Source organism: Sarcophilus harrisii, chromosome 4, assembly GCF_902635505.1.
Source record: "Sarcophilus harrisii chromosome 4, mSarHar1.11, whole genome shotgun sequence".
Lineage (NCBI taxonomy): Eukaryota > Metazoa > Chordata > Mammalia > Dasyuromorphia > Dasyuridae > Sarcophilus > Sarcophilus harrisii.
The window spans coordinates 442618858-442642984 of NC_045429.1; the positions used below are offsets into that span (position 1 = coordinate 442618858).

Here is a 24127-nt window from a genome sequence, read left to right on the forward strand (position 1 = left end):
GTTAGGAAAAACTGGGGCATTTCCTGAAGCTTACACTTAAGGTCACTCAGGTGACCCCGGGTTATCTTGCTGAGCCTCAATTGCTTCATCTGTAAAATGAGAGAATAATACTCAATGACTTCTGAAGTCATTTCTAGTACTATGACCTGATGGGGGTCTGGGTCTAACTTTTATTTCACACTAATATTCCTATATCTTTTACTGAGGAATGAAGATGAAAATCAGTGATAGTCCCAAAAGTTACTTCTCTAATCACGTTCTTGCTAGAAATTAAAATGCTAATAACCATTTTTGAACAGGGAAGACAGGTCACACATTAAGCAGCTTCAAGTGATTGTTTTGTCCGCGACTCTACTGACTCCTGAAATATCCTCACCTCCAAATCATTCTCTAGAAGAAGATTTCTTAACTTGAATCCATGGATAGATTTCAGGGCATCTATGAATTTGGATGGGGAAAATATTACATGTTTATTTCCATATAATTAGTTTCCTTTGTAATCCCATATATTTTGCTGTATACGTTTCGAACCATAATCCTGAGGCGTCCAAAGCTTCAGCAGCTTGATGACCCGAGGAGTGGATGATACATCACAGCTTTAAAAGAAGTAGCTTTTTGTAGCTTTGGGATCAAGTCTGGCTTTTTAATTCCTGGGCTTTAATTGCTGGGATTATGAAAACGTCGGAAGACCAGGAGAAAGCATGGTGCCTATTTGATATTCAGGAGGTTCCCTGCAAACTTAATGTATATGTCCAGCCCACAGAATAATTAAATTTTCATTAAAGGGCCATCTCTGCGCAAGGCACTGAAAAATGTTCTGGTATGCCAGTGTGGCTCCATAATATTTAGTTGAGATTATAGAGAACTTTGCGCCCCTCCCTCCCATCTTCTTCCCTTTCTACCTGCCATAGTCGCCCACTCCCTTCTCCTGGTGAAATCCCAGGGCTTGGGAGGGAGTGCAAGGCAGCCAGCTCAGTTGTGCTGGCTGCCCCAGAGGTGATTTGAAGTAAACAGGGAAATAAAACCAGCTAAATGGAATCTCTGTTGGAACCATCCATAGGTTTTAGGAAACTTGGGAAAGGAGACGTTGGTTTGTCTCTTAAAGGCAGGGACTGTGGGTTGGTTCTGCTTTTGTTACAATAACAGAAGTGGCCCTGATGACTTTGGAGTCAGAGGATCTGTGTTCAAATCCTTCGGGCAAATCACTTTGTCTCCTTGAGTCCCTATTTCTTTATCTATAAAATGAAGACATTGAATTAGATAACTGTTAAGGCCCCATCTACTCAACATCTATGCTCCTATGGTCCTAGTTCTCTTAGGTCTCAGTTTACTCATCTGTAAAATGCAGAGGTTGGATGGGATGGCTTCTGTGTTTCCTTGAGGCTTTAGATCATTATCTTGTGAAACTGAAAAATAGCCATTGTTTCTCCATCCATCCATTGATCTGTCCATCTGTCTGTCTGTCCATCTTTTTATTGGTTAAATTCTGTGATTTCATTGTTGGGGAAACTTCCCCACTTGATGCTCATTTGAAGCTCATCTGTGTTCTGTGGGCCTAGACCATTGTCCAGGGTGCTGAAAGGTTATGGAGAAAACATGAAATTCTAATAGGAAGCTCTTAGTTCAGATCCTGCCTCTGACATTTAGTAGCTATATGATCTTGGGAAAGAGGCTCACTTAACCTCTGCGAACCTCAGCTTCCTTTTCTATAAAACGAGAGAGTTTAAGTGCTGGCCTCTATGGCACCTTCTAGCTCTAAAATCTACAATCCTACAATTTGCTGAGGGTCACACAGCCAATATGTGCAGAGAAAATCTGAGTCCTGGATCTTCATGACCCCAAGGCCCACCCTGTCCCCAGTCACTTGTATCTTTGAACTTGGAGTGCTTTTAAGGTTTGCAGAATACTTTACATGCAACATTTCACTGCAGCTTAATCCTGTGAGGGACTGCTATTATTCCCATTTCACAGATGAGGAAATGAAGTCTCAGAGGGGAAGGGAGTTGCCCCTAGGTAATTGGTATCAGAGATGGGGTTAGAACCCAGTTTCCTGATTTCTCATCCAGCTCTCCATCCATCCGAACATGTTGCCTCCCTGTAAAAGGATCAACTGTCACCAATTCCAGGTTAATTTGACTTAACTGAGTGAACCGAGTGGGACTGCAGGCTTGTTACTAGCTGTAGCAGTTTCCATTTTGACTTTAATTAAAGGCATTTTATCTTGGTTAAAAAAAAGGATTAAGATATGCTTAGGAAGAGTGAAATTGTAAATGTCACAAGTGAGAAAACTCGACGAAGAAAATGTCAGAGGCAAAGTTCCCCTTGTCTGCCCTCTCCCTCTCACCCATTTTACAGGGAGGGAAACTGAAACCCACGGTGAGAACAGACTTGCCAGGGCCCCAGAGGTACCAGCGTAGCCAGTTCTGGAACCTAGGGCTCTTGGCTTGAGCTATACTGTACTCCAGATACCGTTTCTGAAAGGTGGATGATTTCGTCTAGTAACCCAAGGGCTGGCATGGTTCTCTGAGCCAGATGAAATGTGGGTGGGTTTTACACTGTCCTTTCATTCATCCCATAAAGTGTAATCTATGTTTATATCCTGATAATGGGCCTAATTGCAGTATATACATTTTTATAGCATGGTAAAGAAAATCTCAAACATCTGTACCGCACATTGGTGCTGAGACCAAGCCTCCAGCTTTCCTGCTCCCTGTCCAGCTGGTCTCTGTACCGTCTAATCTGGAGAGCTGAGGTCTGTGATTCATATGCTTCAGTTTAGAGAATTTCCCCTATTCCATTAAAAAAAACAACAATCCCCCCACCCCCAACTATATGCTCTCCCTCCAATCCCTCCCTCCTTCTTGCTTTGGAAAGAACGTGCAGAAGAGACCGGGCCCTTGGAACTAGAAAGAAGCATTTTGGTTTACTGTGTTTTGAACCAAAAAAACTGGAGTTCAAATTCTTTCTCTGTGTTTAATACCTGTGTGATCATGAGATAATTACTCATCCTTTCTAAAAGGAAGAGATTGGAGGAGGAAGCTTGTAAAAGTCTTCCCAGCTCTGACATCCTATGTTCTAAAGTTCTCCCCTGTCCCACTTCTGACATTCTGTGTTCTGAGAGGTTTTAGAGCTTCAGTATTCCAGGTTCTAAGCTCTCTTCTGATTTTAACATTCTATGTTCTAAGGCCATTCCCAGCTTTTACATTTTTTGTTCTGAGGGAGACTCAATTCTGGCATTCTGTGTCTTGAAGTCCCTCCCAGCTCTGGCATTCTGAGTTCTAAGTTCTTTCCCTTCTTCACATTAATGGTCTTGCAAACTATATTTTTTCTGCATCTTTCATTAGACTAGGGAAACTTACCTTGGCAATATGATAGAATTCTTAATAAGAATGATAACTCCAAAACAATTGATGATATTTATATAATGCAGCCTGTTTCACAATGGTTTCCATATCTGATTTTTTTTTCCTTTATTAAAGTCTCCCTCCTCCTTCCCTCCTTCCCTCCCTCCCTCCCTCCCTCCCTTCCTTCCTTCCTTCCTTCCTTCCTTCCTTCCTTCCTTCCTTCCTTCCTTCCTTCCTTCCTTCCTTCCTTCCTTCTTTCCTTCCTTCCTTCCTTCCTTCCTTCTGTATTTGGGGTTAAGTGACTTGCCCAGAGTCACACATCTAGGAAGCATTAAGTATCTGAGGCCAGATTTGAACTTAGGTCCTCCTGACTTAAGGACTGGTGCTCTATCCACTGCATCACCCAGCTGCTCCAAAGTTTTTATTTTTTAAAACATACACGTGGACAATTCTTCAACATTAGCTCTTGCAAAACTTTGTGTTCCAATTTCCTCTCCCTTCCTCCACCCCCTCCCCTAAATGACAAGCAGCCCAATATATGTTAAACATGGTAGAAATATCCGTATCTGATTTTACAAAAATCCTAAGAGCTGGGCAGCCTAGACCTTATTGCTCCCTTTTCATAGATGAGAAAACCGAGGGACAGAGAAGATGAAGTGATTTCAGCCAGCAAGGGGGTCGTCACAGGGGAAGTCACAGGATGGAGGGCAGGCCAGCCCTCCCTACCCCCTCAGATGTTTGACCACTCCCTCTGTAAGGTAGCAGGCTTCTCCGAGGCCTACATGGCAGATGGCCCTGAGGTTTCCAAGGCCCTCTCGTCCTCCTTGTTCTGCTGGAAGCGAGCAGCACAGGTCCCGCTGGAGCTGAGTTGTTTACAGAGCTCGGGCAGATTAAAGTACTGTTGGCATCGGGCCTCTCTCTTACATTATTTTTAAATAAATACTGAAATAAAAATAAGAGCGCTATAATTCATGCCACCCAAAGAGATAAATGCTGGTCTGCAGCAGGAAATGATCATTTTAAAAGCTTGGGACGGGAGCTGCCGGGAGCCCTCCAAAGGGTAGGATGGTGATGGGGAGAAATTACATAATTAAAAAAAAGGGGGGGGTAAATTTGGAAGAGAATACTGTCAATGGTTTCTCGCTCAGAGATCTTATTGTTAGCCCCCAAATTATTACTTATGATGTAGGCTGACTCATAGTTTTGCACAAATTCTTCCCTGAAATCTGCTAGGGAGGGGGCCTGGAGCCAGCAGCCATGGGCTGACATTTAGCGAGGACTTGGGTGACCCCTCTATCCCCCAGGCCTGGGATGTTTTCCCTCCTTGCCTCAATCTCGTAGAATCTCTGACTTTCCTCAAGGCTCAGCTTGGTGCTACTTCCTGAAGAAAGCACTTCCTAAATCTTCCCACTCCCCCCCCCCCATTTATTGATTTCCCATCCCTGAAATTACTTTCTATTTACTTTGTATCTGACTCCATCATCTATCATGTCTGCTCCTTCAGGCACTCCATGATCTGGCCAAACTGGTCTTGCTGTTGTTCCCATGTGACATTCCATCTTCCATCTCTGTCTCTTTGCCTGGTCTCTCCCCCATGCCTGGAATGCTTTCTCTCCTTGCTGTTGCCTCTTAGAATCACCAATTCTCTCTCTCTCTGTCTCTCTCTCATCTCTCTGTCTCTGTCTCTCTCTCTGTCTCTGTCTCTCTGTCTCTCTCTCTCTCATCTCTCTGTCTCTCTGTCTCTGTCTCTGTCTCTGTCTCTCTCTCTCTCTGTCTCTCTCTCTCTGTCTCTACATCCATTCATCCATCCATTATCCACCTGCCCCTCCATCCATTCATCCTTCCATCTCTCTCTCTCTGTCCATTCATTCATTCACCAACCCAGCTACCCTCTCATCCATCTATCTATCCATATTTCTGTCTGTCCATCTATTATTTATCACTCAAATATCTATAATTTATTATATTTCTACCTCTTTTTATTGCTCTCATTTCTAAGAAACACATATTCTAAATATATTTATATGTGGACCGATTGTCTTTATATATAGAATGTCAGCTCTTTGAGGGCAGGACTTTTGTTTTTCTCTTTGTATCCCAGGATTTAGCACAGCATGTGACACACAGTAAGCATTTACTGAATGCTTATTGAGAGATTACTCTTCCTAGTCCTCCCCTCCCCCTACTCCAAGCTCTGCTCAAACACCACTTTACCTTTTACTTGAGACCTTTTCTAATCCCGTCCCCTTCTTCCTATTACTTTGTATTTATTTTCTATCCATAGTATTTGATGTCTCCTTACATGTATACTTGCCATTTCCCAGTCCAATCCAATCAGAATTGATTGATAAATACAATTTATATATTTAAATATGCAATTTAAATACAATTGATAAATGTATCAAGTGCCTACCATGTGCCAGCACTGTGCTAAGCACTGGGAATATAATGAATAAAAAGCAAGATTGCCCTCAGGAGGACAACATAATGGGAAGAGCTCTTACAGAATGTGAGGTCTTGGAGGATCACTGACTTAAGCTGGGAAGGATCTGAGAGGCCACTGAGTGCAGTGAGGAACGACGGGGGATCTGACATTGAGAGAAGTTCTGGGATCTGTCCAGGGTCACACAGTGTTCAAATAAGAATTTGAACTCAAGTCTTCCCAAGTTCAACACTTTATCCACTGTGTCACAGGGGCCATTTCTTTTGTGTTTCTACATCCCAGTTCCTAGCACATAGTAGGTGCTTTAAAAAAAGTCCTTGTTGAATGCATAGATATTTATTGATTGATTTTTATTGATTGATCGCTATACCCCATAATTCCCCAATAGAAACTCTTTGGGGATACACATTTCATTTTTATCTTGGTGAACTCTGAGCCTCCTTGCTCAAATGTTTGTTGAAGTGGATTGATTTTAACCTCTGGCCGGGAGAGATGGTGTGCTTGGTGATCACTAGCCGCCATGTGCCCCTAAAGGCAAGAGTACCATTTGGTGATTCATTCATGGATCCAGAGTCAGAGACATTTAGAGAATGTGTAGTCTAACCTTTTTCATTTGGGCAGATGAGAAAAATGAGGCCCCGAGAGTAGAATTACCTTAGACAGTAATAGTAGAGTTGGGATTCAAATGTGGGACCTCCAATCCCCAAGTCCTGATCTTGCCACTGCATTGCCTTGGGGGGCTTTTGGCTAAAGTCTCCCTTGGGGCCTCCATTTAGATAGAGACTCTTTTCAGTTACTTCAGTCTAATGAACAGTCTGGGTATGGAGGGCTGAAGCATGAGATATGCATGGAAAGGGGTCAGACCACCAGCTGTAATGATTGTGGGTGTCTGAGGTTCCCCTGAGCAGGAGAATGATAGATTGCAGAGAGCACTTGGGACATGGACCAAGACTTAGCAATCTGGGCAGGAAGCTGAGAATTCTGGGATTTTAATCTGGGCTCTGGAGGAATTGAGTTTGTTTTTTTTTTCTCTGTCTCAGTAACATAAATGAAGATGTCATAAGTTTGCCTTTACTTTTTATGAAGGATGCCCAGCGTGTCTGTTCCCAAGGCCAGGCTGTTTCTCATAGGACTATAGCATCCTGGGGCTGGAAAGGGCCTCCAGATAGTATCTAAGCCAAAGATGTCAAGTGCAACATCCCTTCCCCACTTCCCCATTGGATTAAAATGTATTTGAGAAATATCTGACAATAAATAAATAAAAATAGTAAATAAATAAAAGAGTAAAAAACCCTCTAGACAATATTACATTTAAAACTGAGTCAAATGAGTCAAGGATCTTTGTACATGGATTAGTAGGTCTTATTTTTATTTCAATTTGAAACCACTGATCTTAGTCATTTTTCCTACATTTAGGCAGGATTCTTTGGGTTCAGGATATGTGATTTTATCAATGTAGAAATCTCCTTAGTCTCATGAAAACCTGAGAAAAGGATGCAGCTGATAAGAGCTTTGATTTGGAGAAGGGAAGGACCCTAGAACACAGAATATCAGAGTTGGGAGGAGATATTAGAATAAAGAATATTGGAAATGGGAAGGATCTTAGAATGCAGATTTTCAAAACTGGAGGGAATTTAGAACCTAGAATGGCAGAGCCCATGGGAAGGGACTTTAGAACCATAGATCAGGAACTACTTTGAGAGGGCATATAGCTAGCAGGTATTAGAAGTAGGACTGGACCATAGTTTTTTTATTGCCCTTGAGGTCAGTTCTCTATCCATTATACCAAACTGCCTCTCATGATTTTAATTCTATCTTTTTGATTTTTAACTGATACCCCCCTTCTTCCTGCCAACTTTAGTTTGTGAACCGAAGATTCTTTGCCTCTGCAGTGGAAACTGACACCTAGACAGATGTTCAGCAGCCTGTTTCCAGGTGGGGCGCCGATGGAGGCTGCCCTGCTTCATGGGAAATAATTAAATTTACCAAGAATCAGCCAGAATACTTCTTCCCCTCCCATGGAAGCAAATCAGGAACATCGAAAACACATGTGGGCAATTCAGAGTCCTGTTAGTATGTTCAAACTGTTGAAAGAGGGACTTGTAATGGGCTCACTCTGCCTAGACTGCTACCCAGCTATGATACGTGCTGTGGCAGATGACTAATAAGTGGTGTGGCTGTTTCTTTTTTGCCCTTCCTCAAACCAAGATCTCTTGGCCAAGGTGTTAGTGCTGATAGGGATTGCTTCCATTTCTGCTTTGAGCTGCCTTGAGATGCAGAAAGCTGGACATGAGAAGAATGAATTGAAATGAGGAAGGCAGATAACAGCCAGCTGGGAACTGTTGTTTCTCTCACTTCTTCCCCTCCCTCCTTCTCTCTCTCTCTCTTTCTCTTCATCTGTCTTCTGTCTCTCATTGTTTGTTTCTCTCTCTTTCTCCATCTATCTCTATCTCTCATGCTCTTCTCTCTCTCTCTCTCTCTCTCTCTCTCTCTCTCTCTCTCTCTCTCTTCCCCATCTCTCTGTTTTTCATTGCTACTCCCTCTCTCTCTCTTTCTCTCTCCATCTGTCTCTCATTTTTTGTCTTTCTGTCTCTGCCTTTGTCTCTCTGTGTGTCTCTGTCTGCCTCTCTTTTTCTCTCTCTCATTGCTAGGAGATAAGGTTTTTTAACAGAGCAGAAAAAGATGTAGGCACTCAGGGGAGCCAGACTGCTAGGATTATAGCACCTTCACTTTAGAACTAGAAGACCAACCTTTTCATTTTACAGATGGATAAAACTGAAGTCCAGGGAAGTAAAATGTCTAGCTCAAGATCAGGTGATAAGTGGCAGAACTAGGATTTAAACTAGAGTCACTAGACTTTACCTTTTCCTCTCTTTTCACCACATTAGTGGGAACATAGGGTTGCACTGAGGAATTACAGTCTCCTTTTTGAGAAACATTTATTTTGTGTTTAATTGTTTCAGTCATGTCTGATTCTTATGACTGCATTTGTGATTTTCTTAGCAGAGATACTGGAGTGATTTTTCCATTTCTTTCTCCAGCTAATTTTACAGATGGGGAAACTGAGACTGACAGGGTGAGTGACTTGCCCAGGGTCACATATCTAGGAAGTGTCTGAGGTTGGATTTGAATTCATGTTTTCCTGACTCCAGGCCTGGTACTTTATCCACTATGCCTCCTAGCTCCCTTTCAGGAACAGATCTCTTCTTTAAAGCAGAAAGAAAAGACATCATTTCCTACATTTCCAAGTTAAGACTCTTTCACGTTCTCATATTTAGAACTGAAATCTCTTTGGAGATGACAGACCATCATGATCCTAAAGGAAGGGATACATGACTTTCAAATGAAAAATCCTTGTCTGGGATAGTTTAAGGAGTTAAATGCCATTTCTAGGGCCGTGTAACCAATGTGTGTCATTAAAAAAAAATCTTAAATCTGAGTCTCCTGATTCTAAGGTTGTCCCTCTACTGTACCACACTGAGAAGCTTCAGTCTTCTTATAAACAAGAAGCTTTAACATCAAAGATTCATTGGTCTCTTTGTTCTAGGTATATTATCTGCTTTCCTCCTTCCTCCGACCTTAAGACTTAGGCCACTTTTCCAAGTTATAGTGTGTGGACTTGTAAAAAAAAAAAAAAAAGAAAGAAATCCTAATCCCAGCAAACCCAGTCTGTGTGTATTTTTGTGCCTGCCTGGCTTCCAGGTAATCCAATTTGGAGAGGTTTCAAGTGCAGAGCTATGAAATGATACCCAAGGTGGCTTGCCTGGAGATTCAGCAATAGCCACCTTAGCGAAACAGCTTGCGATTTATAAGCTGGGATGAGTGAAAAACACCTCATGGATTGAAAACTGTCCTGGAGCCAAATTACCCTTTCTAAGGTGAATTTTGTTCTGGAGATAAACTATTACTGGATGGAACTTTTAGACCCAAAGAAAGGATAATAATTGAAAGGGTTTATGAAATAAAGGAGAGGATTGAGTTTATCCGGGAGAGCTTGCTTTTCTCCCTTGATCCTTGGGGGTTATCTAGTGGCAACTTAAAAAAAAGTTACCCACTTGTCCTTTGTTTCCTTCATCTGTTATCTTCCCATCTAGTCCCCAATTTTTGGAAAAAATGTGCTTCCTCCTTTGTGAATACTTGCGATGAGTTCTTTTTTTTATTCCTTTCAAAGTTGAGGTCCAAACTCCACCAGTCCATCTTTACCCTCTACCAGCTTTCCCACTTCCTGCGTTATATTCCTTCATTTTTCAGATGCTTTTCAATATGATCCATAGGCTTTGTCATTTCTGAAACTGCCCTTGAATGGTCAAAATATGTCTTCAAGTTAAACTCAATTCTCTGGCCACTTGGGTCCCCGTTGGGTGCAAACCCAAAGTTGGGCTCAGCTTCTGGCTAAACTGGCTAGTTGGTGAAGGTTAGAGGGAGTCAGAAGAATATCTAAGGGAGCCCTGATGTTATGTTAACAGGGTCATATTGAGCATAATGATCATAGAACAGGAGCTAGAAAGAATCTCAGAGCCCATCTAATCCACATTTTATAGATGAGGGAACTGAGGCCCATGAAAGTCACTTGTTCAATATCACACAAAGTGTAAGCATTAGAAGTAAGATTTGAACCCAGGATCTGACTCCAGAGTCATATTATCATTATATTATTTAAAATTATATTTCCTTTTAATCAATCTTCAGTAAACTATTTGCTCTAGTTATTATGTACAAGGTTCTTTGTCCCATTCATTTAACTTTTCTGGACCTTACAAAGATGTAAGATGGAGTCTGCCCTCAAGGAGATAATATTTTACGGGGGAGACAGCACAGTTACTCATGGGTATATACAAAATAGAGGTGGGATGATCTAAAAGCTGGGGAAGATCAAGAAAGACTCACATAGAAGGTGGCATTTGAGGGGAGTCTTGAATGAACCCGGGTATTCCCAGGGGTGAAGCTGAAGAGGGAGGGTGTTTAAGGAATGGGGGACATTTAATGCATAGTCACAGAGATTAGGAATGGAGAACCATGGATGAAGGACAGACTAGAGAGGTCTGAACAAAGGTGAAAATAAAGATGAAGGCTAGATAGACCTGAACGAAGAGGAAGATGAAAGCTAGATAGTCCTGAATGAAGAGTAAGAAAAAGGCCAGATAGACTGAATGAAGAGGAAGATGAAGGTCAGATAGACCTGAATGAAGAGGAAGATGAAAATCAGATAGACCTGAATGAAGAGGAAGATAAAGGCCAGATAGACTGAATCAAGAGGAAGATGAAAGTCAGATAAAACTGAACGAAGAGGAAGATGAAGGTCAGATAGACCTGAATGAAGAGGAAGATGAAAGTCAGATAGACCTGAAAGAAGAGGAAGATGAAGGCCAGACGGACCTGAATGAAGAGGAAGATGAAGGCCAGATAGAGCTGCAAGAAGAGGAAGATGAAGGCTAGACAGACTGAACAGAAATGAAGATGAAGGCCAGATAGACCTGAAGGAAGAGGAAGATGAAGGCCAGATAGACCTGAATGAAGGATGAGTTGGGAAGCAATAATGTACTGACCAGATCTCAGGGAACAAAGCAGATGTCCTAGACCATCAGCATTACCAGTACCTTTCCTCTGCAAGCACTGTGCTGTAACACCTGGGATATGCTAAAGAGAGTCATCCTTCTTTCTAGGGCTTTCCAAAATCTAGGTGAATAGATCTAAAAAGATAATTGGCAATACAAAGTAAATTATGTCAAGAGCCAATGTGGGTAAGTGCTGTGTGAGTCTGGGCCAGCTATTCGGGAGGCTTTGTAGAGGAAGTGATCCATGGCCTGGGACTTTGCAACCTATGCAAAGGGATGATGTGAATCGAGACAGCCTGTGGACTATTCTGTTGGAGGGTTCTTCTAAAGAAATAATAAGAGGGAGGACTAGGGATCTCAGCTCTGCCATTCACTAGCTGTGTGGCCTGGAGAAATCATTGTGCCTCAGTTTCCCTTTCTGTAAGATAAAGGACTTGAAATAGATGACCATCAAAGTCTGCCTTTGATTGTAAGAGGCAAGGAGGATGGGTGAGTTGGAGAGGTTCAACTATGATATCCTCTCCTTCTTCCAATGTCAGTCTGAAGACATTACTCCTATTGGACACTGGCCTTGATGGAGGAAGCACAAACGAATTAATTATCTCTTGATGTATAACAAACTCATTGCAAGTCAGGACACCACCTTTGCTCTGGTAAATAAGGTCACTTTAGGAGGGGGTGGCCAGGGTTGCTGCCTAAATGCCAATGGCCATAGGCCTCCTTTGGCTCCAAAAGGTAGATGGGAAAAGAGCCAGTACCTGTATTCTTGCTTGGAAAGCAGGACAGTAACCTTCTACTGCTGATCTCCCAGCTACTAGTGCCTCCTTTCAAATTACCTTGTATTGATTTTGAATTAACTTAATATCAGTTCATGCTGCTTCCTCTGATAGAACATAAATTCCCTAAGGACAGGGATTGGGTAATTTCTGTCTTCCTATCTCAAGGCCATATCTGGCAGAGAGATGGGGCAGGAACCGCATCTGTCATTTCACAGCTTTCAGGCACTCCCAGGTGAGGAAACTACCTCTACCAGTTCACGTCAGCACCTTCTCTGCAATCTGTGATCTTGGAGAGTTGTTGATAATACTGACGAGTTAAGTGTTTTGCATGGGGTTGCACGGCCATAACATGGCAGAGATGGGACCAGATCTTTCCGACGCCAAGGCCAGCTTTCTATCCAGTGCCCCACACTGTGTCTGAAGTGTATACAGTTAGTATTTACTAAATGCTTTTTGTCTGATTGATTTGTGGTCATCTGCCTGCTTCTCATTACTTCTCATCTAGAATCTCTCAATTTCTCCCTGAAGCCCTTAGCCAAAGTGAAGGGAGAAAGGGGGCAAGACTGCTTTCTTCTTATTATTATAGCTTTATTTATTAAAGCATATGCACAGGTAATTTTTCAACACTGACCCTTGCAAAACCTTCTGTTCCAAATTTTCCCCTCCTTCCCTCCACCCTCTTCCCTAGATGGCAGGTAGTCCCATACATGTTAAATATGTTAAAGTATATGCTAAATCCAATATATGTATACATATTTATACAGTTATCTTGCTATACAAGAAAATTTGGATCTAGAAAGAAAGGGAAAAAAAACCGGAGAAGGAAAAGAAAAATGCAAGCACACAATAACTGAAAGAGTGGAAATGCTATGTTGTTGTCCACACTCATTTCCCACAGTTCTTTGTTTGGGTGGATCCCATTCTCTTCATGACTGAACAACTGGAATTGGTTTGAATCACCTCATTGTTGAAGAGAGGAAGCCTGCTTTCTTTGAAAAGTCTTGGTTCCTTTTCCTTCTCAATTCTCTCTTTTGCTCATAGAACCCATGACTCTTTTTTGTGGTTCTTTAATTGTCCAACTGGCAAGGTTCTTCCTTTTCTTAGATATTGCCCTGCTCTGGAACTGAATTTAGGAATTACCCACCTTCTCCTTCTCTCTCCTCTTATCGTCCACAAAAGTTTATTTCAGTTACTCATAAAACTTTACTTATATTGCTTTGATATGTAATTTTTGGGGTACTCCTCTCATCTCCCTAGCCAAACTGTAAATTTCTTATGGGCCAGGATGCTTTTTTTTTTTTTTTTTGACTCGGGAACCCCAGTGCTTAGCATGGCTCAGTGACATGGTGCTTAATAAATGTTTGTGGGCCTTGAATCTGGATGCTTGATTTGCTCATTGATCTTTTTTCTTATGTTGTAGTTATTTGTGTATGTGTTACCTCCCAGATAGACCGTAGGCCGTATGAGGGCAGGAACTGTGTCTTGGGCATCTTAGCATTGCCAGCAGAATAACCTGTCCTTGTACCTTACATGTGCTTGATACTTAGTGAATGAATGGATTTGTTCTTGTGGGTCTTAGAGCGCTTCTGTACTTGGTTCAGTGAGGAGAAATAAATGGTCCTAACGGACCAGTGATGACGCTTGGACATTCTAGGCCTTTGCTACAGGAAAGAGAGCCAGTGCACTTCTTAGCTATGCCAGATGGACATGGCCTCCTGAGACCCTCCTCACATCATTTTAGATACATGGATGAATGCCTTTCTGTCCAAGTTTTCACCTGAGACCGTTCTGGGCGCATTATGGCTTCAGGGCCTAGTTTGGGACCAAATTTATTATGTGAACACAGTTCCCGGACATTAAATGATTTTGTATATCTCTCTTCCTTTCTCTCTGCATCCCTTCAGGATCCGAATGGTTTCATGTGGCACCTGGAGTATCCTGTAGTTATTTATATATCTGCTTATAAACCTGCCAGCCACTTCCTTTGGAAGATTCCACCTAATAGACACTAAGTGGCTTGATGAAGGTCAGACCAAGGACGATGGCCTTCTTGCCCTAAGAAATGCCCCGTCACTGCCATTAGGGGTTCACCACCTCCCCATCGCTGCAGACCAACTGCTACTGGGAGCAGTGGTGCCCCCAAGAATCCCAGTCTTGCTTTCTAAACGTAGAGACTTTAAGGTTCTATAGTCCAGGGGTCCTCAAACTACGGGCCAGATGCGGCAGCTGAGGACGTTTATCCCCCTCACCCAGGGCTATGAAGTTTCTTTATTTAAAGGTCCACAAAACAAAGGTTTTGTTTTTACTATAGTCCAGCCCTCCAAGAGTCTGAGGGACAGTGAACTGGCCCCCTAGTTAAAAGTTTGAGGACCCCTGTAATCTATACCTTATGAAGAAAGGATTCTGCTCCCCTCCTCCTCCAGGTTCTGACCAAAAACAACTGCTACAGATAGACAGCTAAGTCTAAGAGTAGGGAGGACAGCAGCGCACTTCTAGAATGCTGACCCATTTGGGGTTTGGCCCTTGCAAACATTATGGAGGAAAGCATCCCTCATAGAGAAGGGGCCCCCCATTCTCATATCTGCTGTAGCTGGCCAGCTCTCACCAGTAGGGCAGGTGAACCAGCTTAGATGAAGCAGTTGGGAACCCCTTGATCCAGAGACAGCATTAAGTTAAGTCAGTTCATGTCAACGACCGCCTCCCTTGAGATCTCTGGAGTTAGTTCAGGACCGCTTTGAATGACACCAATCCCTAAGCCATTGGCCCTGACCTTTGGTCTTGCTTTAGCCCCTATACCCGTCATTGAGTGGGGCAGCTCTTGTGGAAGAGGGATACCTTCCCTGCCACTATCAACCCCAACCATTGACCGCTACCAAGAGGCAAGAAAGCTCAGGAGACCTGGGGATGGCAGCAACAACCCCTATACTAACTCCCAGACCCACAAACACCCACTTTCAGTCTTGCTTCCAGCATGGCCCCCCAGGTATCACCCAGAAAAACAACCCTTGGGTAACTTCCTCTGCAGGTGTTACAGCTGCAACTTCCCAACAGTCACAGCTCCTGCAAACCCGGGAAAAGAGTCTCTGCCATTGTCAAAGTTTCAGTCTCAGAAACAGATGTGGTGTGAGTGTAAATATCCTAAAAGAAGATGCATTACCCTGTGCTTTGCTGAGAGCACACTCAGGGCCACAGGCTCTTTCCATCCCACTCCCAAGCTTGAATCACCTAGAAGAGCTGTCTCCCCCATCAGAGTGTGAGCTCCCTGAAAACAGGGACTGGAAGCAGGAATGGATTAACTTTTCTATTTGTATCCCCAGCATTTAGTACCATACTTTGCACCTAATAAGCACTTAAGTTATGAGAGTTTTCTTCCTTCATTCATTCACTCATTCATTCATTTCTTCCCATCAGTATCTCCAAGTTTTAGTCTTTCTGGGGCTTACACAGGAGCCTTAGGTCCTTTTCTTTGGTTAATTATACTCTCCATTTTTTTTCAGTTCCTTCTTGAGTTCTCAGGAAATACGTAGGTTCTAGATACCGTATTATCTTTGACCTTGGAAACATTTAGACTCATAGATCTAGAGCTGGGAGGGATTTTAAAAGCCATCAAGTCCAAGCTCCTCATTTTACAGAAAGGGCAACCAAGGTACAGAGAAATTAAGTGACTAACATCACACAAGTAAATTTCTGAGGCTCAATTTGAAGTCAGAGCTTACTGAGTCCCAGGATAGTGAGGAGGTGCCGTAGTGCACGCAATTCCAGGCCAGGAGTCAGGAAAACTCATTGTTCTGAGCTCAAATCTGGCCTCAGACACTGACTAGCTGTGTGACCCTGGAAAAGTCATTTTACCCTATTTGCCTTATTTTCCCCATCTGTCAAATGAGCTAGAGAAAGAAATGGCAAATTACTCCTGTGTCTTTGCCAAGAAAACCTAAATGGGGTCAGAAAGCAGTGGACATGGTGGAAAATGACTAAACAACGATAACAAATTTGCTGATTCAAGATCCAACACCCACTAACCCAAACTACCTCAAAGACTGGCATGATGTGCACTGGGATCATAGATTTAGAAATGGAAGGGACTTGATGTTAATTAACCAAAAATAGTCCCAGATCCTACTTCTTAAATCACCCACAAACCATTTCTGAATGAGGAAAGGCAGTCCCAGTTTGAGTTTATTTCTATGTGGGTCCAATGTCAACACTAGTCAGAACTGAAAGAAATTTTGGGGACAAATTCAATTCACAGAATGTTGGAGGAGGAGGATATGAAAATGGGGAGTACAGAGTCTACCCTGGACAATTTACGTTGGGAAAGGAAATGTGAGCCATGTCCCATTGCCCTGGAGGAGGGGACACATCCCTATCTAGAAGAAGAGCGTAAAAGGGAGAAGACAGTAAGTGATGATGTTGCCAGGAAAATGGACTTGAGAAAGGATGGAGGATACTGTGGTCATAGGATCCAGAACTAAGTGAAGAAGCGAAGACAATGTTCCTATAGTACAGTCCCTGAAGTGCTCCAAGTTATCTGATGGGAGGAAGAATGCCCCCTACCCCCACTCTCATGTCCCTTTGGCAGTAGCCTGATTGACTCATCCTAGTTACGCCTCTGTCGCATTGCTGTTAGCTGAATTAAAAGCTAGTTGGAAATGCAATTCTGGGCAAGTTTCACTGATCAATGCGATGTGGCAATATTTCACTGGGCGGCCACTTGGAGTTCGGCACTCTCCAGAAAACTCTTGGCATTTCCCAAGTAGGAGTGGGCAGCAGAGATCAGGTTTTTTATTGTAGGGCTGCCATATTGGCTTGAGCTAGAATCCTCTTGTCATGGTGGAAAACATCCCTGATGACAGGTGCAAAACTTTGGGCAGTGAAGGGAATGGGGGGATGGGTGTTTGCAATATGGAAAAAAGGCAGATAGACTTGTTTCCTTGTGACATGGAAAGATCCTTCCCACACCACGATGCTGGTGAAGTGATTGGGTAACACTGGATCTAATGGTTTTCCTCTAGTCTTTTAGATCTGACAGGAGTGTGCCGGAGTCAGCTCCAACCGGCTCACGAGAGCTGATTGTTAAATTTCCAGGGCTTGGCAAATACTAAAACATCAGAGCTTGGTTGTTGTTTTGTTGATTGTCTAGAGCCTTAAGAAATTGGTGAAGAAAGTGTGACTGTGTGTTGTGAATACAGCTTTCCCTTCCACATTGCGAGGTTTTTGATAAGTGGTAGGTCAGTATAAGAAATAAAAGGTTTTTTGGGGGGAGTTTTGTGGAAGCCTTTGATTAGATATGAAGGCAAGTAGAAAAGAGTAGACGCTCAGAAATGTGTGGCCCAAATCAGTAATATACACACCCCATAAGAAAAAGAAAAAAATTAGATTTCTGTGTTAGGAAGGGAGGGCCAAAAGATTTTATGCAGGTTTTCCAGATTATGAGGGTGCCATTCCCTTAACTCCTACAATGTGGAAGGGATAACTAGACATTTTCTTCTCTCTCTCTCTCTCTCTGGCAATTCATTTAAATTTTTGCCAACCTAGCATTAATCACAGATCTTAGCAGATAGCTGTGATAGTGGATAGAGCACTGGGCTTGGAGTCAGGAAGTCCTGAGTTCAAATGTGATCTTAGACACTTATTAGTTGTTTGATCTTAAGCAAGACACTTAAATTCTTTCTGCCTCTGTTTCCCCATCTGTAAAATGTGGATAATAATAGCTCTCACTTCCTGGAGTTGTTGTGAGGTTCTAATGAGAAAATAATTGGGAAGTTCTTAGCATAGTGCCTGGTATGTAGTAAGTGCTATATAAATATTAACTATTCTTATTCTTTTTTTTTTTCTGAGGCAATTGGGGTCACACAGCTAGGAAGTGTTAAGTGTCTGGGGTGAGATTTGAACTCAGGATTTCTTGACTTCAGGGCTGGTGCTCTATCCACTGGGCCACCTAGCTGCCCCGCTATTCTTATTTTTAATATTATTTGTATGGAATTGGAAGGGAACCATCCAATTGGAAGAGACCATTTAGTTTAATCCCTTCATTTTACAGATGAAAAAAGAAGGACCTAGAGAGAACAACAACTTGCCACACATCAGACTTGGGATTTGAACCTAGTAATAAAAACAGAGAAAATTGTACCATGTTTTGCTGGTTTTGGGGAAATGAGGGAGCCCCAACATGCTATCAGGAGGAAGAGATTAATTTTTAAAAATACTATTTGCACAGGGTTACTTAGCTAGGAAGTGTCTGAGGCTGAATTTGAACCAAGGTTTTTTGGACTGCAGATCTAGCCCTCTGTTTCCCTATTGCTCTCCTTGGGGAGCTTAGGATACATAGATTCAAGATTGAGAACTGGAAGGGATCTCAGGGTCACCTAATCCTTTTACAGATGAGGAAACTGAAGCCCAGGGAAGTGATGTGACTTGCTTGAGATCACTTGAGTAATAAGCACAGAGACAGGAGGATTTACCCTCAGGCACCCTGTTCCTTGCTTGGGGATGCCATTGAGGCAAGTTGTTGGACTCAATCTGAATTAGGAAGGGACATCTAGTCAATGCTTTTATTTGACAGAAGAAGAAACTGAGTCACAGAGAGCCTATGTGAAAGACTCCAAGTCCTGTGATTCATTAGTGGCAGAGGCAAGACTGAACCCAGTGGCATTCTATTCACTGTACTATGAGGTACGCCCACTTTTCTTCTTCTTCTTTCCTTTCCTTCCTCCCTTCATCTGCCATTCTCAGCTGATGCCTCAGTTTCCTCAGCCTTAAAATAGAGGTAATGATTCTCAGGATACCTACTTCCATGTCCTGTTGTGAGAATTAAATGAGATAATGTATACAAAGCGCCTTTGCAAGCCTTCTACCTCTTTAGAAATGTCAGCTCTTATTAGCATCTGTTAGTGGCGGCTGTGAGCCAGTGTGTAGTTCCAGGGGTAGTCCCTCAGGCTTATGGAGGTTGCTGAACTTGGTCTAATAGGATGATTTCCTCACTCCTGGGGAGGTCTGAGGGCATCCTGTACCATCACGAGGAGCCGCTACTTTTTGGTGCAGAATCCATCAAATTCTGCCAGAGCAGAGCACATCTGTGCCTGGTGATTCTGTGTGTGTTTGTGTGTGTGTGTGTGTGTGTGTGTGTGTGTGTGTGTGTGTGTGTGAGAACAGGTATATCTGAGCCAGTCACACCATGCAAAGTTCTGTGATAAATATTTATTAATAGCACGATTCCCTTCATCCTCTTGGTATGGAACAGATGGAATGAAATCCAGAAAATGGAAAAACCAAAGTCACTCGTTTCATCTGAATTTTCAATATCTGTTGCCTTGGGTGACTCTTGAGATCTAGGACCGCCACAAGGTCCTGCTGGGGGTGGGACAAGAGGTAAGCTACCATTTTGCTCATGGATCATGGTATAATAGGCAGAGAGTTGGTTTTGGAAATAGGAAGACCTGGATCTAGGGGATATGTGATCTTAGGAGAGTCACTTGACCTCTGAAAAATATTTGCTGAATTATTTTAATAGAGGGAATTTCCTTACCAAGAGTTCCTTATATCTATGAAATCACCCAGTTACAAAGGACCAAATTCTACTCCCTCTCTCCTTAACCAAATCCATCCAGAAATGGCTTCTGAGAAATACTGAACTTGGCCAAGAGTGAAAGTAGAGTTTAATCGCATGAGGCAGCTATGATCTCACCTCACTTAATTCCTCTGAACTATAAAATAAATTTGGAAACGTGGTGGCTCAGTAGAAAATGGGGCACTAAATATGGGAGACAGCCGCATGAGACTCTAATCTCTTCATTTAAAGATGAGAAAACCTCTGGCACCGACTCTCCTCGGGATGAAGGAGCATCAAGGTGACATGGCAGATAGAGTACCGGAACACCTGAGTTCAAATGTGGCCTCAGACACTTATTAGCTATGTGATCCTAGACAGATTACTTAATCTCTGCTTGTCTCAGTATTCTCATCTGTAAAAATGTGAGTCATAATGGTACCTACCTCCCAGAGTTGTTGTTGAAGACTAAGTGAGACAATAATTTTATTTTTGTTCTTTTCCCAAAAATATTTATTTTGGTATTCTTTCCTTTTTAAATTTTGCATTCTGGGTAGTCTTCCTCCCTTCAGTCCTTCCCTCACCCACTGAGCAGGCAACAATATAATATCAATGATACATGTGAAATTATGCAAAACATATTTATATCTTAGCCATTTTAGAAAAAAAAATAAATTGGAGAAAATTCTATTTCATCATGAGTTCTTTGGAATTGACTTGGATCATTGTATCGATCAACGTAGGCAAGTCTTTCACAGTGGATCATCACTGAAACGTTGTTATTGTGGACAATAATCTTTTGGTTCTTCTCTATTCACTTTGCATTAGCTTGTACAGGTTTTGCCATGTTGGTTTTTTAACTACCCCCCTCATTATTTCTTATAGTACAATAGTTCTCCAACACAATAATGTCACAAGTTGTTCAATCATTTCCCAGTTGATGAGCATCCCCTCAATTTCTAATTCTTGATCATTTCAAAAAGAGCTGCTATAAATATTTTTGTACATATACTTTTCCTCTTAAAAAAACTCTTTGGGGAACAGACCTAGTTTAAAGCCCTTTGGACGTAGTTCTCTAGAATGGTTGATCTAGTTCACTACTCTACTTATCAATGCACCTATTTTCTTTCATATTCTCTAGCATTTGTCTTTTCTGATAGCTATTAAGTACCACCTCAAAGTTGTTTTAATTTTCATTTCTCTAACTCATAGTGATTTAGAGAATTTTTAATATTACTAAAGATAGCATTGATTTCTTTTGAAAAGTGCCTTTTCATATCCTTTGACCATTTATCAATAGGGGAATAGCTCTTATTTTTACAATTTTTATTCCGTTCCCAATACATTTGAGAAATTCAGCCTTTATCAGAGGAACTTGCTGTAAATTTCTGAATTTTACTTCATCGAGTATGACACCTTTTAGCAAAATGTAGTTTTCTTGATTATCTCTTTCAATTAAATCTAATTTTGCTTTTGCTTTGTCTTAAGATCATGATTACCATCCTGGCTGTTTTCATGTCAGCTGAAGCATAATAGACTCTAGTCCTTCATTTCAACTCTCTGCGTGTCTTTTTGTCCTAAGTATGTCTCTTGCATACAACATATTGTTGGATTCTGGTTTCTAATCTGCTCTGCTATCTACTTCTGTTCTCATACCATTTACATTCACAGTTATCATCACTAACTGTGAGTTTCACTTCATCCCGTTTTCCTTTTTTTATCCTCTTATTTTTATCTTTTCTATCCCCAAAAGTCTGTCTTGCTTCTGACCACTGCCTTCCCTAATCCGTTCTTGCCTTTATCATCCTCTCCCAAAGCTTTTATCCCTCCTAATTCCTATCTTACCTATTGGGTAAGATAGATTTCTATACTCAATTGTGTGTGTGTATGTGTGTGTATGTGTGTGTGTGTGTGTGTGTATGTGTGTATATATATATATATATATATATATATATATATACACACAGATATACATAGATATGTATGTGTGTATCTATATCATTACATATTCTTCCCTCTCTGAACCAATTCCCTTGAAAGTGAAGTTCAAGCATTTACCCTTCCCCCATTTCCTCCTCTACAATAAAAGATCTTCTTTTCATGTCTACTTTATGTGAGAAAATTTGCTCCATTCTACCTCTCCCTTCCCCCTCCTCTTAGTGCATTTCTCTTTTTCACTTTTTTAAGGTGATATTTTCTTCAGTATTTTTGCTTCTTAAAAAAAATCCTGTTAGTTCTTTTCATAATTTTCTTGCATCATTCTCATTTCTTTCCCCAATTTTCCTCTATTTCCTCTATTTCTTTAACTCTTCCAGGAATTCTTATTGGGCTTATATTCAATTAAAATTTTCTTTGAGACTTTCCTTGTAGCTATTTCACAATATTGTCCTCTGCTAAATTTATGTCTTGGTCCTCCTTTCCACTGTAGTAGCTTTTTATGGTCAATTTTTTTTTGTTGTTTGCTCATTTCTCCAATCTATTCCTTCACGTTGAACTTTTATGTTAAAGTTGGGTTCTGCTCACCTGAGGGTGGGGAGGCACTGTGCTAAGCTATAGACTTATTTTGTGCTGCTGTTTTTAGGGTAGTTCTGGGGGCCTGCAAGTTTTCAATGTTTCTAAGGTGGTATTAACCTGGGAGAGGTGTGGCCACTGCTCTCATGGTCTGTACTCTGGTCTTTACCCAAGAAAACCGCCTGTTCTTCTCTAATTGCAAGTATTATTGTTTCTTTTGGCCACAGAATTGTGACCAGATCCCCTGCTCCTTTGTGACTGATCATAAATGCTCCTTTACATCCTGGAATTTTCTACCCAGAATTGCTTATGAGAAATAGAGTTTCCAGTGAGCACCAGCTGCACCCAGTGCCAGCAAAGCAACTTTCTGACAAATTGGCCAATTATCTCTGGGCTGAGAGTTCCTAAAGTCCTTGTTGTCATTTTTGTAGATACCTTCAAGACCACTTGCTTGATGTTCCTATTATTCTCCAAATCTGCACCCTCCCAATGTTACAGACCTCTTCAGCGAACCTCCTAAGTTGTCACAGGTTGAAAAAAGTATCTCCCTCTGACTTTCTGTTGGTTCTACTGTTCCAAATTTGAGTTGAGGTGGCAATTTAAAGTTGTTTGGAGGCAACTATTGGGAGAGTTTTTCTGGGTCCCAGCCTGTAATGTCAACTAGAGAAAATTTTAAAAGCGCTTAACACATATCCTGGCACATAATAAGGTCTATATTAATGTTAGCTATTGTGGTTATTGTTACTGTTAATGGCATTCATCACACCAAAAGGTGATGGTCATATTGGGAGCTTTTGTAACATGGGGTTTATCACTTACATGGGGGATGGACTAGATGGTCTCTGAGGCCTTCTAAACTCATGAGTTGAAGGTTGTGATTAAAGAGTGGCCAGACTATGAACCACTACATAGAATTCCCAATCCCTCTATTTTTGCCCACCTGCATTTTTGATTTCCTTCACAGGCTAATAGTACACTATTTCAAAGTCCGACTCTTTTTGTATAGCAAAATAACGGTTTGGACATGTATACTTATATTGTATTTAACTTATACTTTAACATATTTAACATGTATTGGTTAACCTGCCATCTAGGCGAGAGGGTGGGGGGAAAATTAGAACAAGAGGTTTGGCAATTGTCAATGCTGTAAAATTACCCATGCATATAACTTGTAAATAAAAAGCTATAATTAAAAAAAAATAAAGTGTGGTCAGAGGTAAAAGGAGGACTAGAATGGTGGTGTGTCATGGAAGGTAAGGGTAGATTATTTCAAGGAAGAACAGATTTAATCTCAAAGGAAAAAAAATAATGTCTCTAACAGAAGGGGAATGAATCTTTTTTTTTCCAGATGATGGTGGGCAAGTCACTAACCCATGACCTGTGCCTTCATCTTACTTGTATCCATCTGAAAGAAGAGGAGACTGGAACAGATCATTTCTGTGCTTTACTCTAAATCTGTGATCATATGTCCCTTTAATTCTTTTAATCAACGTCATCAAACATGTACTAATGTGCCAGGAACTGGCTGGGTTCTGGGGAAATAGAAACCAAAAAGGAGCAATTGTTGCCCTCACAGAGCTTACGTTCTAAAGGGGAGACAATAATCAACAAGCATTTATTAAGTGTCAGCATGTACTAGGAATTACTGTAGGTGTTGATGTGAAGAGAAAAAATGGAATTGTTCCTGCCTTCAAGTAGTTTACTTTTATAAGACTTTAAACAATTAACAAAGGGATGAAACGATCATTTTTTTCCTTCTCCCATCTCTTCTGAGCAGGGAGAAGATGCCGTTCCATCATGTGACAGCTGGCTTGTTGTATAAGGGGAATTATCTGAATCGGTCCCTCTCTGCAGGCAGTGACAGTGAACAGCTCGCTAACATCTCAGTGGAAGAATTGGACGGTAAGTGACATGCCCTGTTGGGGGATTCACCATCTCGGGGAGGCTGG

At 41.7% G+C, this 24127-nt stretch overlaps 1 protein-coding gene across 1 annotated transcript in view; it reads left to right on the plus strand.

Annotated features, from left to right (window-relative positions):
- Positions 1-24127, plus strand: part of CALN1 (calneuron 1) — a 381739-nt gene that overhangs the window by 4520 nt on the left and 353092 nt on the right. Inside the window, exon 2 of the mRNA XM_031967900.1 lies at positions 23956-24080. Within this exon, the coding sequence (XP_031823760.1) occupies positions 23963-24080 (118 nt within the window). The 5' untranslated portion in view covers positions 23956-23962. The remainder of the gene's footprint in view (positions 1-23955; positions 24081-24127) is intronic.